This window comes from Mustelus asterias, chromosome 12 (genome assembly GCF_964213995.1).
Source record: "Mustelus asterias chromosome 12, sMusAst1.hap1.1, whole genome shotgun sequence".
NCBI lineage: Eukaryota > Metazoa > Chordata > Chondrichthyes > Carcharhiniformes > Triakidae > Mustelus > Mustelus asterias.
This window is the reverse complement of record NC_135812.1, coordinates 101,617,760-101,643,733: the sequence shown is the minus strand read 5'-3', so window position 1 is coordinate 101,643,733 and position 25,974 is coordinate 101,617,760. Positions and strand designations below refer to the sequence as shown.

General features: G+C 50.1%; 1 protein-coding gene across 1 annotated transcript in view; it reads right to left on the bottom strand.

The window, feature by feature from the left end:
• Positions 1-25,974, bottom strand: part of gnav1 (guanine nucleotide binding protein (G protein) alpha v1) — a 150,571-nt gene that overhangs the window by 82,953 nt on the left and 41,644 nt on the right. The window contains exons 3-4 of the mRNA XM_078225736.1: positions 25,222-25,314; positions 17,652-17,812 (exon numbers count right to left, since the gene is read on the bottom strand). Coding sequence (XP_078081862.1) covers positions 17,652-17,812; positions 25,222-25,314 — 254 coding nt within the window. The remainder of the gene's footprint in view (positions 1-17,651; positions 17,813-25,221; positions 25,315-25,974) is intronic.

The following is a 25,974-nucleotide window of genomic DNA, read 5'->3' as shown; positions in this document are numbered from 1 at the left end:
AGGGCGACAGCGCGAGAGAGAGGGCGACAGCGCGAGAGAGAGGGCGACAGCGCGAGAGAGAGGGCGACAGCGCGAGAGAGGGCGACAGCGCGAGAGAGAGGGCGACAGCGCGAGAGAGAGGGCGACAGCGCGAGAGAGAGGGCGACAGCGCGAGAGAGAGGGCGACAGCGCGAGAGAGAGGGCGACAGCGCGAGAGAGAGGGCGACAGCGCGAGAGAGAGGGCGACAGCGCGAGAGAGAGGGCGACAGCGCGAGAGAGAGGGCGACAGCGCGAGAGAGAGAGCGACAGCGCGTGAGAGAGCGACAGCGCGAGAGAGAGGGCGACAGCGCGAGAGAGAGAGCGACAGCGCGAGAGAGAGTGACAGCGCGAGAGAGAGAGCGACAGCGCGAGAGAGAGAGCGACAGCGCGAGAGAGAGAGCGACAACGCGAGAGAGAGAGCGACAGCGCGAGAGAGAGAGCGACAGCGCGAGAGAGAGAGCGACAGCGCGAGAGAGAGAGCGACAGCGCGAGAGAGAGAGCGACAGCGCGAGAGAGAGAGCGACAGCGCGAGAGAGAGAGCGACAGCGCGAGAGAGAGAGCGACAGCGCGAGAGAGAGAGCGACAGCGCGAGAGAGAGAGCGACAGCGCGAGAGAGAGAGCGACAGCGCGAGAGAGAGAGAGCGACAGCGCGAGAGAGAGAGAGCGACAGCGCGAGAGAGAGAGAGCGACAGCGCGAGAGAGAGAGAGCGACAGCGCGAGAGAGAGCGAGAGTCAGAGGCAGGAGTGTGACGCTCTGAGCCACAGCGGGGACGTCACGTTTACTCGTGTCTTTACTCTGGCCCCATGGGGTATGTATCTGGAACGAAGAGCTCTGGCACCACCGTGAGCCGCTGGGGTTGGCAAAGTGTTCATTATTAATTAGTTCCCGGGATGTGGTCATCATTGACATTCCTGACTCACCCCTAGCTGCCCCTGGTGAGCCGCCTTCTTGAACCATTGCACTCTGCAGATGTAGGTACAGCCACAGTGCTGTTAGGGAGGGAGTTCCAGGATTGTAACCCAGCCACAGTGAAGGACAATGATATATTTCCAAGTCGGGCTGGTGAGTGGCTCGGAGGGGGACTTGCTGGTGGTGATGTACCCAGGTGGCTGCCCTTCGGGTGGGAGAGGGTGAGAGTTTGGAAGACGCTGTCACAGGAGCTTTGGGGTGTTGTTGTAAAGCACGTACCGGGGGGGTTCCCCGTGCTGGGTGGAAGGGGCTTTATTCGGCATCCTTTCCTTACATAACACTGCCTGACATTGGAGGCGGAGGTGGCATGCATCTGCCCCCAATTTGCATACAAATAAATATTTCTCCGTATATATAAATTAAACATCGCCTTTGAAGTATTTCAATCACATAATAATCCATCTTACTCCGGTCCTCAAGCTGAACCTCACTTTAACCTAATCAGCGGAGTTTCTCTGGTGAAATCTGTGTGGGGCCAGAGAGTGACTGCAAGGTGACAATCACTTTGGTGACGACACTGAATCCCAAATTCAAGCTTGTGGCATCCTTTTCTCCAACGGAAACTGTCCCTCAACCTTTCCTGGAAAAAACCTTATCCCCACACACACACACCCCAGAGTCAGGGCCATCCAAACTATCCTTTCTAACTAATTTCCATTTCTCGAATAAGTAAAACTCAATTATCCACACTGCACACTGCTCTATTCCCACACCAAAGGTTAATGCTGTACTCCAGAAGGTTCACCACATCATCATCAACTTGGATTGACATTTGATTTGATTTGTCACATGTATTAGTATCCAGTGAAAAGTATTGTTTCTTGCGTGCTGTACAGACAAAGCATACCATTCATAGAGAAGGAAAGGAGAGAGTGCAGAATGTAGTGTTATAGATAGGGTGTGGAGAAAGATCAACTTAATGCGAGGTAGGTCCATTCAAAAGTCTAACAGCAGCAGGGAAGAAGCTGTTCTTGAGTCAGTTGGTACGTGACCTCAGACCTTTGTATCTTTTTCATGACGGAAGAATTTCATAAGATATAGGAGCAGAATTAGGCCATTCGGCCCATCGTGTCCGCTCCGCCATTTGATCATGGCTGATATGCTCCTGATCCCCATTTTCCTGCCTTCTCCCCATAACCCTTCAACCCATTACCAATTAGAAATCTGTCTAACTCCTCCTTAAATTTACTCTCAGTCCCAGCATCCACCGCACTTTGGGGTAGCAAATTCCACAGATTCACAACCCTTTGGGAGAAGTAGTTTCTCCTCAACTCTGTTTTAAATTTGCTGCCCCTTATCCTAAGACTATGACCTCTCGTCCTAGAATGCCCCACAAGAGGAAGCACCCGCTCCACATCTACTTTATCCAGACCTTTTATCATCTTGTATACCTCAATTTGATCTCCCCTCATTCTCCTGAATTCCAGAGAGTATCGGCCTAAACTGTTCAATCTCTCTTCATACGGCAAACCCCTCATCTCTGGAATCAATCTAGTGAACCTCCTCTGAACTGCCTCCAATGCCACTACATCTTTCCTCAAATAAGGGGACCAAAACTGTGCACAAGACTCCAGGTGCGGCCTCACCAATGCCTTGTATAGTTGCAGCAATACTTCCTTACCTTTATATTCTATTCCTTTAGCTATCAATACCAACATTCCATTTGCTTTCTTTGTTATCAGCTGTACCTGTCCTGCTCGTTTTCTGTGACTCATGAAGGTGGAAGAGAGAATGTCCGAGGTGCGTGGGGTCTTTAATTATGCTGGCTGCTTTTCCGAGGCAGCGGGAAGTGTAGACAGAGTCAATGGATGGGAGGCTGGTTTGAGTGATGGACTGGGCTTCGTTCACGACCTTTTGTAGTTCCTTGCGGTCTTGGGCAGAGCAGGAGCCCATACCAAGCTGTGATACAGCCAGAAAGAATGCTTTCTATGGTGCATCTGTGAAAGTTGGTGAGAGTCGTAGTGGACATGCCAAATTTCCTTAGTCTCCTGAAAAAGTAGAGGCGTTGATGCCGTGTATAGCACCGTTAATGTAGTAAAACATCCCAAGATGCTTCACGGGTGAGCGATCGACCAACATTTCACACCAAGCCACATAGAGACACAAGGACTGGTCACCAAAAGCTTGGTCAAAGATTTGAGAGAGCATTTTAACCAAAGGAAAGAAAGGTAAGGGACGTAGGGAGGTTTAAGGGGGGGGGGAATCCCAGAGCTTTGGGCTCAGGCGATGAAGACACAGCCACCAATGGCTGATGGGAGTTTGGGAGCAGGACAGATATCTCGGAGGCTGGTGGGGCTGGAAGAGCTGACAAGAGATGGGGACAGGTGAGGCCGTGGAGGGAACTGGAAAACAAGGTTGGGAATTCAGAAGGCTTTCAGGCTGAGAGCCAATGTTGATCAGCAGGCTCAGGGCTCCTGGGACAGGGCGGGAGTTAGGAAACAGGAGGGAGCAGCAGAGGTACAAGTTCAAGGTCGTGGAGGGTAGGTGATACAAGGCCACCAGGCCAGCGTGGGAGGAGTTGTCCAGACTCCAGAGGTATCAGAGTCCTGGAGGAGAGTCAGCAGCAGATCAATGCATTCCTCAGCCTGGGGCACTCCTACCCTCTTTAATCAACTGTTCAAAGACAAGATTCAGCCAATACCTTCACAGAGACATCTTGCTAATTGCTCCCAGCCTCTCAAACAAGTCTGATCAGGCAAACTTTAAGCTGTGTTTTTTTTTATTATTGCTACTTAGTTTGGACTCTGGGAAAGAGCTTCTCACTTTGTACATGATTAAACTTCATTCTCAACACGGTGGATTTGGCGACCCTTTCTCATCCTCCAGCCTTGGCTCTCACCTGGTCTCACCTCCGAGACAGAGGGTTGGTTACAAGTTCAAGTTCAACGACAGCAAGTTTCTATTTGGAACATCTCGTTTATGCCACATTGCCATGGAGATAGGTTGCAGGGCACAGGGCCTTTGCTGTGGTTTATCTGGGGGTTTTACTCACAGGGACAAACAGTTCAGCCTGGAAAGACCAGGGGGTTTTGGGCTTGGAGCTGGAAGTAACCAAATTAGTGTTTAAGCCCCAGGTTTAATAGCGCCTTCCACGGCCCCAGGATATTCAGAGCACTTTCCAATCTGTGAAGTACCTTTCGAAGCATAGTCAACTGTTGCAATGTGGGAAACGTGGCAGACCATTTGCGCACAGCAAGATCCCACAATGCCATTATGAACAGAAAACCAGTTTTAATGATGTCAATTGAGGGACAAACATTGGTCTGGACACCAGGGAAAACTGCCTCGATCTTCTTGAACAACAAAGTGCAGTTTCTTCCTAAACAGAGCCAATACCATCGCAAGGCTTGGGAACCTTACCAAACAAAACTTGTTGAGTCACACAATGCGAACGGCCGCGGTAGCGCGTGGCGGGGGTGCTGGGCCACGTAGTCTGTCTATAGCAACAGAGACCATGACAGGTCTCGGTTGTTTTCAGAGCACAGAAACCTGCGTATGCGCAATGGCGCACCCTGCTGCTATCAGCTGGCTTTCTGGTGACTTGGGCCCCGCCCACTCCCTACTGGCAAGAAACAGATCAAGAGTTTTTTTTATATTGCTCTGAGGCATAAGATTCGCCTGGCGGCCTCGACGGAAAAAACAGATCTGTAAGTCTCCCATTTTCATGCTCGTTCTGGACTTAGAATTTTTTTTCCCGCTCCAAGTCTTTGCCCTCACTACTTTATGTGGGATATTATTTTGAATGCTTGGTTCCCATTGTTAAGATACCTCCATCTGTGCGCTGTGCCCGGAGTCTTAGCTAACACGGAAATAACCACCTGGGTTCACATCACAGATTCAGAGAGAGAGAGAGAGAGGAACAAATAGAAATAGACTCTCCACACAGCAAGACTATATATATATCACACAATAACAGATTAATGCATAACTGCACATCGCTATACAATCTGTTCCACACACACAATAACCACATCATTAGATTCACAAAATGAAATGCGGGGCAAAAGAATCAAAGACCAGGCATGTTATTAAAATATTTTAAATCAAGCGGATTAAGAGATAATTTTCTTGCCTTCAGGATGTTAGAAATGGAAGTGTGGAGATTTGAAAACAAAATTAAGCTTTTATTAAAATATATTTATAAAATGAAGAGGAACATGTTTGACTTCACATTGTTAAGATGAGGATTTCATACACTTTATGCTCTGTTTATAAGATTAATGCCAGCTGTGTATCTGGTTATATCAATCAACGTGAGCGAGTCCTATTCTCAGTGGAAAAAAAACGCTCCAAATTCACTAAGTTTTCAGAGAAGTTAATGTTTGTTTGGTCAAATCAAAATGGTTCCTTGTATCAGCCATGGTTTGGTGAGTAACACATAGAAACACAGAAGCTAGAAGCAGGAGGAGGCCATTCAGCCCTTCGTGCCTGCTCCGCCATTCATCTTGGTCATGGCTGATCATCAAATTCAATATCCCAATCCCCTCTTTCCCCCCATATCCCTTGATCCCTTTAGCCCCAAGAGCTATATCTAATTTCTTCTTGAAATCAGACAACGTTTTTGCCTCGGCTACTTTCTGTGAGAGTGAATTCCACACATTCACCACCCTCTGGGTGAAGAAATTTCTCCTCACCTCAGTTCTAAAAGATTTATCCCTGCCCTCTAGACAGAGGGTTGTGGGTTCACACCCCACAGACATCCTCCTAATCACTCCCAGTGCAGGCAGTACTGAGGGAGTGCTGCACTGCCGGAACTATTATCCTTCCCAGAGAGACATTAAACAGAGGGCATCTAGTCCGCTGTCCCAGGCGGGTGCATGGCATCCCTGAGTGGAGGCTCTCACCCCCACCCCTTCCCCCACACCCACACACGGAGCAGGCTTTTCTGGCCTTGCTTGCTCCGAAACAAGAAATTCCCACCCGGGGTCAAGGGACCTTTCCATGGTCCGCCCCTCGCCCGCTCCGATTCTCGTGGCGGGCGGGATGTTAAAATTGCGGCCAGTGTCTTGCCCCATGCTAATGACGTCCTTCTTTTATGTAAAGGGCTTGGTTCATTGGCCATGATAAATTGCCCCTTAGTGTCAGGGGACAGGATCTGGGTGGGATTGTTATCGGTGCAGACTTAATGGGCCGAATGGCCTCATTCTGCACTGTAGGTATTCTATGATTCTATTTCCAGCAGATTCCCACACACCTCACGCATCACGTCTTGCTCCTTTGATCTTCACAATTCACGTCATCCACTTCACCTCTGACCTTGGTGGCCAAGTTTGGGGGTTAATGAGGCCGTGTTTACAAAGGAGTGGTTTCCATCATTGTCACATCAGTGGCAGTACCTGGAGCCAGGAGCTCCATCAGTTTGGGTGGTGCGGAGTTAAGCTCCCCCCCCATCCACCCCCCCCAACCCCACCCCCCATCCCAAAGGCCTGCAGTAAAATGGAGTCTAACTATCAGCTAATTTGGATCATTTCAGTGGGTAGTAAATGAAGCCACTGTGTCTGTATTTTCTAGATGATTTTTGATCAGTCTGATTAGTGTGAACGGCAACTGTCTCCACAGCTCCTGCTGCTTTGGGTTGTCCCAGTGATCGTGCAATTTAAATGTGCATCTTTCTTGCACGTAATCATCAACATCTCCTCATCATCTTTCCCTCCATTACAGCAGCGACTCCACTTAAACAACTTGGGATGTCCTGAGGTTGGGAAAAGCGCTACATAAATGCACGTCTTTGTCTGTGGATGGCAATTAAATTCCTCCCTCACCCAACGCCGCTAATAGCCACTCAAAGGCCACTGTTTATCTCAGTTACCCGATTGCAAAAGTCATTTTAAAGCAGCTTCCCTGGGAAAATGATGATTGAAACTCTCCTGCACCATAACTTCATCGTTCAATATTCGGTCCACATGTAACCAGACCCGTCGGCCTAATGTCACTGTTACTACTGCAGCTGTGTATACACACACATGCGCACACAACACGGGCACACGCACACACACCACACGCGGCACAGGTCATGCGCACACGCGGCACAGGTCATGCGCACACGCGGCACAGGTCATGCGCACACGCACCTGCATGCACGCACATGTGCACATGCACAAAACACAGACATATACAAACACAACATGACATGCGTGCGCACAAACACACATGAACACACTTGCGATATGCACACACACACTAGCGCCGACACAAAAATGATTCCATTCACCGGTCGAACGAAATTCAAAACTTCATCACAATCGTATCAAAATGAATGGAGTTAGAGTGAGGAACAGATCCCAGTGCCTGAATATTTTATACAAGAACAGATGGGATTGGGAACATGAGCAGACAGACAGGAATATTAAACACTCGTGTTAACACAAGGAGTCTCCAGAAGCCTGCATTAGATTTGAGGAAATGTAAAACAAGTAAGAGTTCATTCGGGTTTTGGAGCGTTTACCGCTTCTGGCATAACGCACAGCGGCTAAAACCTACAATTACAATTAACTCTTGGCTAATTTAGCATGGCCAATGCACCCAACCAGCACGTCTTTCGAACTATGGGAGGAAACCCACGCAGACACGGGGAGAACGTGCAGACTTCACACAGACGGTGACCCAAACTGGAATCGAACCCGGGTCCCTGGCGCTGTGAGGCAGCAGTGCTGACCACTGAATCTCATTACATTCGCTAAGATGCTGCCTCGTACGAGGAAACGTAACTATGATGTTACAGACACAAATCATGCACACTCACAACACCTCCCCCACCCCCCACAGGTGCTGATTGTTGCTAGGGTGCAGCATGGGCTTAGCAACCGACCCTCTGGAAAGAGTCAGCACAGTCGACTGAAACATGGAGTGATTGAAGAGTTGAATTCTCAAGCGATATTCCTGGTCAACAGCTACTCCCATTGAGCTGGTACTGAATTCAACATCTGATCCACTTCATTCATTCCCACCAAACGTTGCACTGACACAATTGCAATATGTATAAAATAGGGAATTCCTGCTAAAACTATACAAGGCACTAGCTAGTTAGACCACACCTGGAATACTGTGAAGTTCTGTTCCCTTGTCTGAGGAAAGATATATTGGCATTGGAGGCAGTCCAGAGAAGGTTTATTAGGTTGATCGCGGGTATGGAGGGATTTTCTTACGAGGAGAGGTCGAGTGGGTTGGGCCTGTACTCATTGGGATTTAGAAGAATGTGACGACTTTCTTGAGACAGAAGGATTGACAGGGTGGATGCTGAGAGGTTGTTTCCCCTTGTGGGAGAGTCTGGGACCAGAGGGCATAATCTCAGAGAAAGGGGGCCGCCCATTGAAGACAGAGATGAGGAGGAATTTCTTCCCTCAGAGGGAACTGTGAAATTCTTTACCGCAGAGGGGCTGTAGAGGCTGGGTTGGTAAATATGTTCAAGGCTGAGATTTTTAATCAGTAAGGGAATCCAGGGTTATGGGGATAAGGCAGGAAAGTGGAGTTGGGGATGATATCAGACCAGCAATGATCTCACTGAATGGCGGAGCAGACTCAATGGGCAACGTCTGGTCCTATATCCTCTGGTCCTATGCAAGTATCATGAGGTGAGGGAGGGAAAACATGGTGAGGTGAGGGAGGGAAAACATGGTGAGGTGAGGGAGGGAAAACATGCTTTTACGCACACACACACAATCGCTCTCAAAATCTTACAAACCCTTCGACCTGGTCAGCAGTAATGAGTCTTTGCCGGTTGCTGGGCAGAGTTGGTTGCTCCCCTGGGGAATTCTAATCTTCCACAGCTCAGCACAGTGATCAATCTGACAGCCGCATCATGGCGATAAACAGCGACGTGTGATTGGCATCCCCGCCACTCAGATACATTTCACTCCCTGCTGCCGCTACGCCTTCTCACCCAGCGCCGCAGGTGGACCGTCCCACACCAACTCGGCGGAAAACTCAAGACGTGTGGCAAGTGGTTCTGGATGCACTGCCTGGGGGCAGACTCTATCACAACTTTCGAGGGCGGAACTGGGCTGAGAGTCGAAGGTGTGAAAACTTGCAGGGCTATGGGGAAATGAGCAGGGAGGGAGAATAATTGGAGTATATCAAGTGGGAAAAAGTGAGGTTGTCCACTTGGCAGGAAGAATAAAGGAACAGAAAATTGAGATAGAGAGAGAAAGCAGTAGGCTGCAGTGCGGAGAAAGCTGGGAGTCTTTGCACAGGAATTATAAACCAGCATGCAGGTACAGCAAGTAGTTGGAAGGCAAATAGAACATTGGCCTTGATTGCAAGAGTGATGGAAGACAGGAGGAGGGAATTCTTGCTACATCTGAACAATGCACTGAGGTTTATTTATTAGTGTCACAGGTAGGTTTACATTAACACTGCAATGGGGTTACTGTGAAAATCCTCTAGTCGCCACAGTCCGATGCCGGTTCGGGTACACAGAGGGAGAATTTAGCATGGCCAATGCACCAGCACGTCTTTCGGACTGTGGGAGGAAACCCATGCAGCCACTGGGAGAATGTGCAAAGTCCACACAGACAGTGACCCAAGCTGGGAATCAAACCCGAGTCCCTGGCGCTGGTGGCAGCAGTGCTAACTACTGTGCCACCGTGCCATCCTGCCAAGAGACGGCACCTGGATTACTGTGTCCAGATCTGGCCTCCTTATTCATGGAGAGATGTACTTACATAGAAGGCTGTTCAGAGAAAGTTCACTGTAAGAGTTTTAACAACACCAGGTTAAAGTCCAACAGGTTTATTTGGTAGCAAATGGTATTTTCTACCAAATAAACCTGTTGGACTTTAACCTGGTGTTGTTAAAACTCTTACTGTGTTCACCCCAGTCCAAGGCCGGCATCTCCACATCAGAGAAAGTTCACCAGGCTGCTTCCTGGGATGAAGAGGTTGAAGGAAGGCTTGAGCAGTTGGGCCTGTGCTCACTGGAGGTTAAAACAACCAGAGGCGAATTGTTGAAATAAAAGATTCGGAAGGGGCTTTGCTGCATCGAAACTGAGAGGATGTTTCCCCCCATGGGGGGAGTCTAGACCTGGGGCTACTTTTCCAAAAAGGGGGGGGGTCTGCAACCAAGGAGGAATTTCTGCTCTCAAAAGGGTCATTAATCTTTGAAATTCTCTCCCCACGCAGCAGTGGAGGCTGGGTCGTTGAGTATATTCAAGGTTGAGTTAGACAGGTCAAGAGCTAGCACAGGCACACTGGGCTGAATGGCCTCTCTTGGTGCTGTGTGGTACAATGATTTCACATGTTAAAGCAGGGTGGCATGGTGATCTTCCACCTCCTTCCGTCAGGAAAAAGATACAAAAAAGTCTGAGGTCACATCCCAACCGACTCAAGAACAGCTTCTTCCCTACTGCTGTCAGACTTTTGAATGGACCTACCTTGCATTAAGTTGATCTTTCTCTACACCCTAGCTATGACTGTAACATTACATTCTGCACTCTCTCCTTTCCTTCTCTATGAACGGTATGCTTTGTCTGTATAGCGCGCAAGAAACAATACTTTTCACTGTATGTTAATACATGTGACAATAATAAATCAAATCAAATCAAATCACTAAAAGTCCTTCAAATCTCCTCAGGTGAGCTCTGAAGTTTTGTCATTTTCTCTCTCAGTTGCGAAACAGCGGAGAGAAAGCTTCATCGACAGCAGGTCTCGAAACGTCAGTGATTAACCCGACACCCTCTCAACATTCAGGTCTCTCTCGTCAACTTTTGCACTAATCACCTGAAGTAAATGCGAAACGCAGAAAGGAATTGTTTTTAAAAAAAAACACCCTTTCCACAAAGCGAGCAACCTTTCAGGGGAACTTAAAGGGTCGTTGCTGTGAGGTTAGACAGACAGCGCACTGCCACGCTGACCTCACCTTCTCCCCCCCCCCCCGCAGAGGCTGAGCCCATTCTGTGCTCACGACATGGGCCTCTCTCTCTCTCTCTCTCCCATCTCGTCACTATCGGCTCAAACCCCATCTGAGTCAGGATAATGACACTCATTATTCCGACCCGCCAACGAGACAAAAAGCTGCCGCAGGTTGCAACTGATCCGACCTTGTGCCTCCATTGCCTGAGAGTTAATGTCAAAGCCAGCAATTAGCGCACTTTGTATTAAAAAGAAACACAAAACTACAAGCAAATTAACCGCGCAAACTTTACACGGGAGCAGCAATTACAAGTCGAATCTTGGAAATGTCACACGAAGCCCTTTCCAGCTAATAATCGAACAAGTGTTCACTTCCAGGGACTTTGTGTTAAAAAAAATACAAAGTCACAGTCATTAATTGCTTGCTGTCAGTCGAAATGTCTTTCCTTTGAATAGTTCAGGTCGCCGCTCTGACAGGCAAATCCTCATTTCAAAATACACGTCACTCTTTACTGCGTGGTTTTGGTTTCAGACCAGAGCCTCTATATATTCCTGGCTCTGTTCCTCTCCATGCACGACCCAGCGGAACCCCCGCTCCCCCACTCCCCTGGTTCGGCTGGTCCAAAGTTGGTCGCCTTCTTGCACTGCACGGTGGCACAGTGGTTAACACTGCTGCCTCGCAGCGCCAGGGACCCGGGTTCAATTCCCGCCTTGGGTCACTGTCTGTGCAGAGTCTGCACATTCTCCCCGTGTCTGCGTGGGTTTCCTCCGGGTGCGCCGGTTTCCTCCCACACTCCAAAGATGTGCAGGTTAGGTTGACTGGCCATTCTAAATTGTCCCTTAGTGTCAGGGTGATTAGCAGGGTGGGGTTACGGGAATTTTGGGGGGGGGGGACGGGAGACGATGGGCCAAATGGCCTCTGCACTGTAGGGATTCTATGACAGACACCACAGCAATTAACTATGTAACTGGCTGGCTTTCTCATCCTCCTGTTGGTTGTTAAAAGTAGACACAGTTTGAGATACATGACATTGTGGAATAAAGCCATTAGATTCCATGGGTTTTGAACAAACTTTACTGGACAAGGTCAGAAAGATGAAATGATTTACAATATCTATCTGCTCTAACATTCAGGGTAAGTATGAAGAGTATGTGAACTAACTATGGTTGAATACAACAGACTACACAATAAATAGTAAATGCGACCAAAACTGATTTCTCAATAACCCACCCAGACGTCACTGAACACGGAGTCAAACAATCTTGTTGAGATTGTCTCTCTTATGAGGGATTCCAGGCTTCACCCTCAAAGCTCTCACCTCAGAAATCTTTCCAGAAGTTGCTCCAACTTGGAAAGCCTCTACCACGGCCCACCTCACAGGCTTTCAACCTTCTGTCCAAGATTCCATTCCCTTGATTCCCAAGTCTACATTCCAGTAACAATTCACAAGCACAATTTCAGCGGAGGAACATAAAACAGCTCCAAAGCCCACACAATGTAGTCAGCAACCTTCTGCTGCCTCCTTCCATCACCAGGCCATCTCCTCAGTCCTCACCACTCCAAGCCTGTGGAAAAACAGCCCTTTTCCTGCCCGGAGGCTCTTTCTCTGCTCAACTGGGCCCTCTCCCGCTGGTGCCCCCTCTTCCCCGCTGGTGCCCCCTCTCCCCCGCCAGGGCCCCCTCTCCCCCGCCAGGGCCCCCCTCTCCCCCGCCAGGGCCCCCCTCTCCCCCGCCGGGGCCCCCCTCTCCCCCGCCGGGGGGGGGCCCCTCTCCCCCGTCGGGGGGGGTCCCTCTCCCCCGCTGGGGGGGCCCCCTCTCCCCCGCCGGGACCCCCTCTCCCCCGCCAGGGCCCCCTCTCCCCCCCGCCTGGGCCCCCCCTCTCCCCCGCCGGGGCCCCCCCTCTGAATATGCTGCTCCACTCCCGATGACACGACTCTGTTTTTCTGAGCATTTAGCATGGCCAATGCACCAGCACGTCTTTCGGACTGTGGGAGGAAACCCAAGCAGCCACTGGGAGAACGTGCAAACTCCACACAGACAGTGACCCAAGCCGGGAATTGAACCCAGGTCCCTGGCGCTGTGAGGCAGCAGTGCTAACCACTGTGCCACCGCGCCATCAGGCGCACTGAGCCTGTCCTCTTCCAGAAGAACCACAGCTCCCATTCGCCACCATCACAGAAATGTCGAGGTCTGGCAGGACCTGGACCCCTTGCCGCACTCCAGCAGAGGGTACGTGTGGATCCAAACCGGAGCTCATCCAAAGTCCCATTCACCCATCAGCTCGCTACCTCACTGACCTGACTGACATCACTAACCCCGCTGACCTCGCCGTCCTTGCCAACTTCACTGACCTCGCCGACCTCAATGACCCCGCTAACCTCACTGAGCTCCCGGAAAAGCAAGGCCTTGATTTTAAAATTCTGCTGACGGTTCTCAAATCCCTGCACGGTCCGACCCCCCTCTCTGGAATCTCCTCCAGCCCCTAACAACAACAACCCTCCGAGATATCTGAGCTCACCCAAATCTGACCTCTTGAGCATCCTCGACTGCCACCGATGGCGGCCATGCCTTCAGCTGCCTGGGCCCCAAGCTCTGGAATCCCCTCTTTCCTCCTTTGGGGGGAACTCCTTCCAAACTATAACCTTAACCAAACTGTTAGTGTTCTGCCCTAATATCGTCTACATGACGAGGAGAGGGGGGCCCCGGCGGGGGAGAGGGGGGCCCAGGCGGGGGAGAGGGGGGCCCCGGCGGGGGAGAGGGGGGCCCCGGCGGGGGAGAGGGGGCCCTGGCGGGGGAGAGGGGGCACCAGCGGGGAAGAGGGGGCACCAGCGGGAGAGGGCCCAGTTGAGCAGAGAAAGAGCCTCCGGGCAGGAAAAGGGCTGTTTTCCACAGGCTTGGAGTGGTGAGGACTGAAGAGATGGCCTGGTGATGGAAGGAGGCAGCAGAAGGTACTCTCCACTTGCCTGGGATGAGTGCAGCTCCAACAACACTCAAGAAACTCAACACCACACTAGGGGGAAAGATGGCGGCCCAGTGGTATCATCGCTAGGCTATTCATTCAGAAACTCAGCTAATGCCCTGGGACCCGGCTTCGAATCCCGTCACGGCAGAGGGTGGAATTTGAATTAAGTAAAAAAAAAACATCTGATTTGTAATGCCCCTGTGATTCAGCTGGGGGTGTTTTCACATTAAAGGCGCTATATCAACGTAAGTGGTTGTTGCCACATCATGCGGGACTGACGTGGCGCGCCACCAGGGTGAGTAGCGGCAGCAGATTACCGACCCTGGGGGACTGCTCGCACTCTGAACAGCCCCAGACATAATCTCCATATCATGTTTATCTAAGAATGCATAAAAAAGGAAATCCTGACTCATCTGCAAGAATTAAGCTGCTTTAACATCCGGAATTGTAATTAAATATCACTCACATCCTGAGAATCAATTAAACATCCAGTTTGTAACAGGGCTGGCAAATGAGTCATTACCTTTCCCAAGAACAAAGGGGCAACATCCTCTCCGACTTGCAGGGTTAACATTACAACAACGGTGCTGTCCCTGTACATCGATACAGTGCCGACAAGGGAGAGCCAGGGGCTGGGAATCCTGCGGTGAGTAACCCACCTCCTGACTCCCCAAAGCCTGCCCACCATCTACAAGGCACAAGTCAGGGGCGTGATGGAATACTCTCCACTTGCCTGGGATGAGTGCAGCTCCAACAACACTCAAGGAACTCAACACCACACTAGGGGGAAAGATGGCGGCCCAGTGGTATCATCGCTAGGCTATTCATTCAGAAACTCAGCTAATGCCCTGGGACCCGGCTTCGAATCCCGCCACGGCAGAGGGTGGAATTTGAATTAAGTAAAAAAAAAAAAATCTGGAATTAAGAAACTACTGAAGACCATGAAAAACCCATCTGGTTCACTAATGTCCTTTAGGGAAGGAAATCTGCCGTCCTTACCCGGTCTGGCCTACATGTGACTCCAGAGCCACAGCATCTTCTTGTATCTCTCAATTTGCCCTCCAGGAGCAGCCAGGGATGGGCAATGACCGCTGGCCAGCCAGCGTCGCCCACGTCCCACGAATGAATAAAAAATGAACTTTAAAAAACCATCCAAAGCCCCACTTGATCGGCACCCCATCCACCAGCTTCACCATTCACTCTCTCTGCCACCAACACACGGTTGCAGTATTGTGTATAGCATCTACAAGAAACACTGCCGCAACTTACCAAGGCTCCTTCCAAAGCCGCCACCTCTGGCAGCAGACACATGGGAACATCAGCACATCCAAAACACACACCCATCTTGATTTGGACACATGCCAGCTCATCCTTCATTGCTGCAGGGACAAAATCCTGGAATTCCTCATCCCCTCCCTCCCCCCAACAAAATCTTGGGAATAGTTCCAGCACAGGAGGTGCAGCAGTCCAAGGCAACAGCTCTCTACCATCTTCTCAAGGGTAATAAAGGATGGGCAATAAATGCTGGCCTGGCCAGCGATGCCCATGTCCCGTGAATTAAGAAAATTCCTTTGGAAGTTTGTGTGCTGTGGAAAATCAGGAGTGTGATGGAATACTCCCCACTTGCCTGGATGGGCAACAACACTCAAGAAACTCAACACCACGCAAGGGGGAAGATGGTGGCCCGGTGGCGACACTTCAGTCCCATGTCTTTACTGAGGACGGCAGATTCCTTGCCCTGTACAATAATAACAATCAGCGATCAGTCTCTATCGATGAGTTCGTCACAGACCCGGACAAGAAATTAGGAAAACTCCCAGGACTTGGGGAACCTTCAGAACCACATGTCCAGTGTCACCTGTTACACTGAGCACATGTCGAGATCTTAAATTACTCATTACTTATGGAAGAAATCTCTCAATTTGCATTCTGAATGAAGCAATGCAAACTGCTTCCTCCATCTCCCTCGCGAGCCTCACAGCTTCTCACTGCCTCCTGAATACTTGTTCTGGACAGGGTGAAACAGCTGGTCATGAGTTCATAAGATATAGGAGCAGAATGAGGCCATTCGGCCCATCGCGTCCTCTCCGCCATTCGATCATGGCTGATATGCTCCTCATCCCCATTTTCCTGCCTTCTCCCCATAACCCTTCAACCCCCATTACCAATTAAAAATCTGTCTAACTCCTCCTTGAATTTACTCACTGTCCCAGCATCCACCGCACTTTGGGGGAGCGAATTCCACAAATTCACAACCTTTTGGGAGAAGTAGTTTCTCCTCAACTCTGTTTTAAATTTGCTGCCCCTTATCCTAAGACCTCTCGTCCTAGAATGCCCCACAAGAGGAAGCATCCGCTCCATGTCTACTTTATCCATACCTTTTATCATCTTGTATACCTCAATTTGATCTCCCCTCGTTCTTCTAAATTCCAGAGAGTTTAGGGGCTGTACTATCTAGTCCCTCTGGAATACTAACGTGATAACCCTCAGGATTTGCATGGGGAATCACTGATTGTCCTCCCTGCAGCACTTGTAGAGTACGAGCTCCCTGAGGATTGATAATTAACCAACTAGGTGGAGCTCGTGTTCCGAGTCCTGTATAAAGCAGGCCCCCGAGTGGGTCCATTGTTGCATTGTCCCGGTTGGGACCCTGTTTATGTAAACCACAGGCTTGTGGTTTGGTTTTACTTCATTTTGTGCAATGAAGCACTGTTCCTTCACAGCTGACTCCTGGAGTTATTTATTTTACCTAAGTCAGTTATCTTATCATGACTAATCCTCCTCTTTTCCCATTTTTCTTAGCGTATCTTCACACACCCACACATGCCATTTCTCGCTTTGGGGAATAGTGGGGAAGGATTCCTGAGCGGATTATCGGCCTGTTGAGCCTTGCTGCAAACATTCCTTCCGTGGCTAACAACTCCTGGTGTGGGACTCGAACCTGGAGCTGCTGGTCCTGAGGTAGGGGCACTACCCACTGAGCCAGAAGCTTGCCACTCTTCTTCATTGAGAACATCTACAACTTAAATACCCATACTACTGAAAAAAAGAGACATAGGCTGGAATCTTACTGTCCCGCCCACCATGGGAATTGGAGTGGGCGAGGGGGAGACCATGGATTGACCTCGGGTGGGATTTTACTGTTTCGGGATGAGTGAGGCCATAAAATCCCACCCAAGCTGTCGAAGCTTTTTGACTTGCACTCACCGGGACAGATTGGCAAGAATACCAAATCTCAAAGAGAAGATGGTGCGTCTTGGTTGTGAAGAGGACTCTGATTGGTGGAGGTGTTGCCATGGATGAGAATCAGAATCACTTGTTGTTCCCTTTGAGATTTAGTTCTCTTGCAAAGCTATCCTGATGAGTACAAGATGAAAAGCCTCGACATGTCACTTTCTTCAGGCTCTCGAACACCAACAACTATCTATAATTTACACAATCACTCCTCACAATCCACTCCCTCCCCCATTCCCTCTCTTCCACACCTTTTCAATAGCTGCAGTATTCTCCTGTATTGTGGTGACCAGGACTGTGCACAGTATTCTACGTTTGGCCGTATGATGCTTTATAAAGTGGCAGGGGGTTACATCACAATATTGGGTCAATGTGACCTTTTAACAACGTTTGATTTGCTTCAGTCACAGAGTCTCAATTGACACCATTTCACACTCTTCAGGGGAAGCTCGATGAGAACCCGAGGGAGAAAGGAATAGAACGAGGTGCTGACAGGGTGAATTAGCAAGAGGAGTGCACAGACACCAGCATGGACCAGTTGGGCCGAAGGGCCCGTTTCTGCGCGGTACATTCTACATAATACAGTCTAAATGTGGAGAAATGCGGGAAGCCGTGAACTTACTAATGTGCAGAGTCGTTCAACTCAAACTCGTAGCCGCGCGATGCTGCCAGTTTCACCCCCTGGTCTGCCCACAGGCAGCGGAGGGCGTGTCCCATGAACGGAAAGAGGGCGTAGTCCTCGTCAAAACAGCGGCCGCAGGACAGCACCGTCTGAGCGTGGATCTGAAACACATCAGAGTTAGAACCGTGACCCCAGAGTTAGAACCGTGACCCCAGAGTTAGAACCGTGACCCCAGAGTTAGAACCGTGACCCCAGAGTTAGAACCGTGACCCCAGAGTTAGAACCGTGAGGGAGCGGCGGGGAGGGAGCGGCGGGGAGGGAGCGGGAGAGGGGCGGGGGGAGGGGAGGGAGCGGCGGAGTCATAGCTCGGGTGCAGGGAAAGAATAGAAGTGAAGCCTCAGACTGACCATGATGATTTGAATGGTGTAGCAGGGTCGATGGGCAGAGTGGCCTCCTCCTGCTCCTATTTCTTATGTTCAAAATGTTGATGGAAATTGATAATCTACCGGAAGGTGAGGAGGGGGCGGAAGGAGGGAGCGAGCAGCGATAGAGAAAGACACACACTTACAGAGGATGATGTAGAGAAAGGGATCTGGCCTCTGATACTCATCACTGTCTGGTTTCACCTGAGCGGTTGCAGTTAGTGTCAGGGCTGATTTTCCCGCTGCTCTCACAGCTGTCAGGAATGGTTTATGGAAGTTTATTTTCACAGCAGCATGAGGGAGCTGGCACTCCCTCACCAAGTCCCACCGCATCTAACTCACTGCTGTACCTGATTGAGATGTTTTTGAACTGATTACCTGTGAGGAGATCTTTCTGCTGTATAATAAACCAAGGAAAGAGTAATTCTCGTTAAGGGGGAAATGACAAATTTACTGAACCCCCCTCAGATTATTCGTCTGCTGGGACAGCAAAGCGGGTGAAGGGAAGCAGGATTTAAAGTTCATTTATTAGTGTCACAAGTGGGCTTACATTAACACTGCAATGAAGTGAAAATCACCTAGTCGCCACACTCCGGTGCCTGTTCGGGTACACTGAGGGGGAATTTAGCACCTAACCAGCACATCTTTCGGACTGTGGGAGGAAACCCACGCAGACACGGGGAAAACATGCAGACTCCGCACAGACAATCCGGGAATCGAACCCGGGTCCCTGGCGCTGAGGCAGCGGTGCTGACCACTGTGTCACTGTGTCACTCATCAGCAAGAAACTTCAAAAAGACACTTAAAGATTCAGGAATGGAAGGAACGAGTACAAAGCTCAGCACCTGACCAGAGAGGGGGACGGCTGGGTGGGGGAATGAGGGAGGGGGAAGAGGGCAGTTGAAGGAGAGGTCCCTCTTTCCCCATTAATTTTTGGCCCCTTGTGTGTGCATCCAGATCCCACTGCGCAGCATGCGGGCACTGGGAAATGAATCGAGGGACAGGTCGCACTGACGTCCTGTTCCTGCAGCCTGTCCCTCAGCCCGTCCACTCCATCTGACGAAGGAGCAGCACTCCGAAAGCTAATGGCATTTGCTACCAAATAAACCTGTTGGACTTTAACCTGGTGTTGTTAAAACTCTTACTGTGTTTACCCCAGTCCAACGCCGGCATCTCCACACCTCAGCTCCAGCCAGGGATAATGTCACTGAGCAGGGAGCGAATGCCCTCTGGTGGAGATCTGCATCATTTCACCCACAGCCGCCTCCTCCAGTCGCACATCATCTCCCCCACTCCGTCCTCTTCCCTTAATTCATTGTCAGCTTTAACATGTGAGCTCCGGGGCATCGTAACTGTGGGATAATCTAAAGATGTGCCGGAACTACCCTCTCCCCAAACCCCTCACTGACCGCAGCCCCCCCTCACTGACCGCAGCCCCCACCCCCCTCCTCACTGGCCGCAGCGCCCCCCCCCCTCCTCACTGGCCGCAGCACCCCCCCCCCTCACTGGCCGCAGGCCCGCCCTCACTGACCGCACCCCGCCCTCACTGACCGCACCCCGCCCTCACTGACCGCACCTCGCCCTCACTGACCGCACCCCCCCAACCCATCACTGACCACCCCACCACGAACCCTGACCAACCCCAGACACCCGACTCTCCCCCCCCCCCCCCCCCCCCCCTCGCACAGATTTCCCGTATCAATGCACCTGCTGGCTTCCCAGTTTGGATCTTTATCTGCTTTACAGCAGCTGCTGCTGTAAAAAGGGGCCGTGACCTCTGACCCGGTTGCCCATGACCCCAGGCATTTTGGGACCTGCTGCTCTGCTGTCACCCAGCTCCCCCCGGTGGAAGGTCGGGCAAGAAGGGAGAAGGTACATCCAGGTAAGGAACTCCCAGGTACGGGACAAACATTCCGACATGGAATTTCCCGAGATCCCGAACGAGCAAAGTAAGCTGCCCCGTCATTCCCTGTTCACCCTCCCAGCCCCTTTCACTGAACCCACTCCAATTCCCTGTGGTTATAATCTCAATGACATAACCATCCGCATCCTGATGGGTGGAGGGGGTGCAGAGGAGATTCACCAGGATGCTGCCTGGGATGGAACATTTAAGTTATTGAAGACAGGTTGGGTAGGCTTGGGTTGTTTTCTCTGGAGCAGAGAAGACTGAGGGGTGACCTGATTGAGGTGTTTGAGATTATGAGGGGCATGGACAGGGTGGATAGGGAGCAGCTGTTCACCTCAGTTGAAGGGTCAGTTACGAGGGGACACAAGTTAAAACTGAGGGGTGGGAGATTTAGGGGGGATTTGAGGAAAAACGTTTTTACCCAAAGGGTGGTGAGGGTCTGGAATGCGCTGCCTGGGAGGGTGGTGGAGGCGAGATGCCTCACATCCTTTAAAAAGTACCTGGATGAGTGCTTGGCACGTCATAACATTCAAGGCTATGGGCCAGGTGCTGGCAAGTGGGATTAGGTGGGCAGGTCAGGGCATTTCATGCGTCGGTGCAGACTCGATGGGCCGAAGGGCCTTTTCTGCACTGTAGTACTCTGTGATATCCATTCCCAACTCCCAGGATTATTTAAGATAAGGATTTTTATTGTGCTCTGCACTTCTACTTGACTTTCTTTGAGCCTCTGACTAGTTTATTTGCTACCGCCTCTTTTCCCTCACGCCCTGACTGACAGACCGCCTCATCCAATATTGATGTCAGAATCCCTCTCTCTTTGGACATCTTGTCCAAAACCACCTTGTCGCCCTCAATATTGGGGTGGCACAGTGGTTAGCACCGCTGCCTCACAGCGCCAGGGACCCGGGTTCAATTCCCGGCCTTGAGTCACTGTCTGTGTGGAGTCTGCACATTCTCCCCGTGTCTGCGTGGGTTTCCTCCGGGTGCTCCGGTTTCCTCCCACAGTCCAAAGATGTGCGGGTTAGGTTGATTAAGGGGCAATTTGCCATGGCCAGTGTCAGGGGGACTAGCAGGGTAAATATGTGGGGTTGTGGGAATAGGACCTGGGTGGGATTGTGGTCGGTGCAGGCTCGATGGGCTGAATGGCCTCCTGTAGGGATTTTATGATTCTATTCTATGGTTCTATGACTGATCCCACCCCATCTCCCTCGACATTGTTCCCACTGCACCGCCCCCAATACTGTTCCCTGGGGCAGAGTTATAAGATTCGTGTGAATTAATTTCTATTGGATAAAGAACAGGTTAACACCCAGAAGCCATAGAACTTTATCCCAGGAGAAAACAGGTGAAGAGTGGAACATTAGTGACCCGCCCAGCCTAATGTACAAGTTGGACAGACACAGGAGGTAACATTTAGCTCAGTACAACTAGTGCAACACTGACACCTACTGGCAGCAAATCTACTGCAGTCGCTGCTCACTCCAAACAGTCCAAATCATAGGAAATCATAAAAATTATAGTCCTTCCAGTGCAGGAGGAGGCCATTCAGCCCATCGAACCTGTACCGGCTCCCTGACAGAGCATCTTACCCCAGCCCTAACGCCATAACCCTATATATTTACCATGGCTAATCCATCTAACCTACATGTCCTGGGACACTGAGGGACAATTTAGCATGGCCAATCCACCTGTGGATTTGGACTATGGGGGGAAAACCGGAGCACCCGGAGGAAACCCACGCAGACTTAGAAGGATGAGGGGGGATCTAATTGAAACTTACAGAATACTGAGAGGCCTGGATAGAGTGGACGTGAAGAGGATGTTTCCATTTGTGGGAGAGACTAGAACTCGAGGGCACAACCTCAAGATGAGGGGACACTCCTTTAAAACTGAGCTGAGGGGGAATTTCTTCAGCCAGAAGGTGGTGAATCTGTGGAACTCTTTGCCGCAGAAGGCTGTGGAGGCCAGGTCATTGAGTGTCTTTAAGACAGAGATGGATAGGTTTTTGATTTGATTTGTCACATGTTTTAGTATACAGTGAAAAGTATTGTTTCTTGCACGCTATACAGACAAAGCATACCGTTCATAGAGAAGGAAAGGAGAGGGTGCAGAATGTAGTGTTACAGTCATAACTAGGGTGTAGAGAAAGATCAACTTAATGCAAGGTAGGTCCATTCAAAAGTCTGACAGCAGCAGGGAAGAAGCTGTACTTGAGTCGGTTGGTACGTGACCTCAGACTTTTGTATCTTTTTCCCAATGGAAGAAGGTGGAAGAGAGAATGTCCGGGATGCGCGAGGTCCTTAATTATGCCGGCTGCTTTTCCGAGGCTGCGGGAAGTGTAGACAGAGTCAATGGGATTACGGGACGAAGGCAGGAGAATGGGGATGAGACTCATATCAGCCATGATTGAATGGTGAACAGACCCAATGGGCCGAATGGCCTAATTCTGCTCCTATATCTTGTGGTCTTACAGACACGGGGAGAATGTGCAGACTCTACATAGGCAGCCACCCAAGGCCGGAACTGAACCCGGGTCCCTGGAGCTGAGAGGCAGCAGTGCTAACCACTGCGCCACCCAATGAATTTTAGTTAATGAATGCTCTGGGGTGCATGTCAAAGACCCCGTTTGACCATCGCGAGTTCCCTGTCTCAGAGTAGGTTGGCTATGTTTACCTGCAACTCCTGGATGGTTGATGTCGCAATGCAAGACATTCTCCACCTGGGACACAAGCCCCTGTTGCAGGATCACTTCCGCAAGTACAAGATCAGGTGTAATACCCATCCTTGTCCACTAGTCTGTCTCTCTTGTGGGAACCGTGGATTGGATTCAATTGGAATTTGAACTGGTTTTTGGAGCAAGCAAGGAGATGGATAGCACGCCTGCCTCAGAGCGCCAGGGAACCCGGATTCGATTCCCGGACTGCCTGTGCGGAGTCTGCACATTCTCCCCGTGTCTGCGTGGGATTCCTCCTGGTTCTCCGGTTTCCTCCCACAGTCCGAAAGACGTGCTGGTTAGGTGCATTGGCCATGCTAAATTCTCCCTCAGTGTACCCAAACAGGCTCCAGAGTGTGGCGACGAGGGGATTTTCACAGTAACTTCATTGCAGTGTGAATGTAAGCCTACTTGTGACACTAATTTAATAGTGGGAAATGAGGAAATGGCTGAAACTTTAAATAAGTTTTTTGTATCGGTCTTCACGGTGGAAGACACAAATAGTTTACCGAATATTAACGATAGAGGGTTGGTAGGAGGAGAGGTACTCAATACAATTAATGTTACCAGGGAGGCAGTGCTTGGTAGACCAACGGAACTGAAGGTGGACAAGTCCCCGGGCCCAGATGGAATGCATCCCAGGGTACTGAAAGAAATGTCAGAGGTAATAGCGGATGCGTTAGTGGTTATTTATCAAAATTCGTTGGATTCTGGGGTAGTGCCGGCGGTTTGGAAAACGGCTAATGTTACGCCGCTGTTTAAAAAAGGAAATAGACAAAAGGCGGGTAACTACAGGCCGGTTAGATTAACGTCTGTAGTTGGGAAAATGCTGGAATCCATCATTAAAGAAGAAATAGCAGGCCATCTGGATAAGAATGGTTCGATTAAGCAGACGCAGCATGGATTCACGAGGTGAAAGTCGTGCTTGACGAACTTGTTGGATTTTTATGAAGATATGACGAGTGCGGTTGACGGAGGGGAACCGGTGGATGCGGTGTTTTTGGATTTCCAAAAGGCGTTTAATAAGGTGCCTCACAAAAGGTTGCTGAAGAAGAATGGGTCACACGGAGTTGGGGGTAGGGTGTTAGCGTGGATTGGGGATTGGCTATCCGACAGGAAGCAGAGAGTCGGAATAAATGGGTGCTTTTCTGGTTGATGGTAACTAGTGGCGTGCCGCAGGGATCAGTACTGGGGCCTCAAATATTTACCATTTATGTGGACGATCTGGAGGAGGGGACTGAGTGTAGGGTAACAAAGTTTGCAGACGACACAAATATAAGTGGAAAAGTGAATCGTGTGGAGGGCGTAGAAGGTCTGCAGAGAGATTTGGACAGGCTGAGTGAGTGGGCGAGGATCTGGCAGATGGAGTATAACGTTGACAAATGCGAGGTTATTCACTTTGGAGGAAATAATAGCAAATTGGATTATTATCTAAATGGAAAAAAATTACAACATGCTACTGTGCAAAGGGACCTGGGGGTCCTTGAGCATGAGACGCAAAAACCCAGTCTGCAGGTGCAACAGGTGATCAAGAAGGCAAATGGGATGTTGGCCTATATCGCAAGGGGGATAGAATATAAAAGCAGAGATGTCTTGCTGCATCTGTACAGGGCATTGGTGAGGCCGCAGCTGGAATACTGTGTGCAGTATTGGTCCCCTTATTTGCGGAAGGATATATTGGCCTTGGAGGGAGTGCAGAGAAGGTTCACCAGGTTGATACCAGAGATGAGGGGTGTTGATTATGAGGAGAGACTGAGCAGATTGGGTTTGTATTCGTTGGAATTTAGAAGGCTGAGGGGGGATCTTATAGCGACCTATAAGATAATGAAGGGGCTGGATAGGGTAGAGGTGGAGAGATTCTTTCCACTTAGAAAGGAAACTAGAACTAGAGGGCACAGCCTCAAAATAAAGGGGGGTCAGTTTAGGACAGAGTTGAGGAGGAACTTCTTCTCTCAGAGGGTGGTGAATCTCTGGAATTCTCTGCCCACTGAAGTGGTGGAGGCTACCTCGCTGAATATGTTTAAATCACGGATAGATGGATTCCTGATCGGTAAGGGAATTAGGGGTTATGGGGATCAGGCGGGTAAGTGGAACTGATCCACTTCAGATCAGCCATGATCTTATTGAATGGCGGGGCAGGCTCGAGGGGCTAGATGGCCTACTCCTGCTCCTATTTCTTATGTTCTTATGTTCTAATAAATAAACTTTAAACTCTTGCCCTGTCCACTCTGCGCGTTGACTTTGTAACTCTGAGGAAGAAGTCAAATTTAAAAAGACCCTGTTGCACCGTCTTGAAGAGGAGCAGGGGATGGGGGGCGGGGCTCCCTCCAGTGTCCCGTTTATTATTTACCCCTCCCTCAAACATCACAAAAACTGATGATTGGTCATTGTCTTGTTAGCGTTTATTGGATCTTGCTGTGCGTAAATTGGCAGCTGCATTTCCGAGTGACGACATCTCAAAAAATATCTCATTGGCTGTAAAGGTGCCCATGTGGAGTGCTACTTATTTTTAGAAAAACAATCGCTTACAGTATTCTTGGGGTTGGCCAGATTAATCCTGAGGACCCCCATGCCTTGGAGCACGAACTTCATGGAACTAAGCAGATTGTCCAGGACAGCAGGCTGAAATGGGGAGAAGAATCAAACCCATTGATTAGCCAAGACACGAAAACGGTTTAAAACATAGCAATAACAAAATTAAAACACTCAAAGGCATGATGTGTGTGGTCTGCTGTTGAGACTAATAGTAATGTAATAGGGGCGGCACAGTGGTTAGCACTGCTGCCTCACAGCTCCAGGGACCTGGGTTCGATTCCCGGCTTGGGCCACTGTCTGTGTGGAGTTTGCACATTCTCCCCGTGTCTGCGTGGGTTTCCTCCGGGTGCTCCGGTTTCCTCCCACAGTCTAAAGATGTGCGGGTTAGGTTGATTGGCCATGCTAAGATTGCCCCTTAGTGGCCTGAGATGCGTAGGTTAGAGGGATTAGCGGGTAAATGTGTAGGGATAAGGGGATAGGGCCTGGGTGGGATTGTGGTCGGTGCAGACTCGATGGGCCGAATGGCCTCTTTCTGCACTGTAGAGATTCTATGATTCTAAAGCATGAGGTAAGAGGAAATAAACTAATTGGAACCGTATATTAACAAGTTAAGTTTATTTATTAGTCACAAGTAGGTTTACATTAACACTGCAATGAAGTTACTGTGAAAATCCCCCAGTCGCCACACTCGGGCGCCTGTTCGGGGTACACTGAGGGAGAATTTAGCATGGCCAATCCACCTAACCA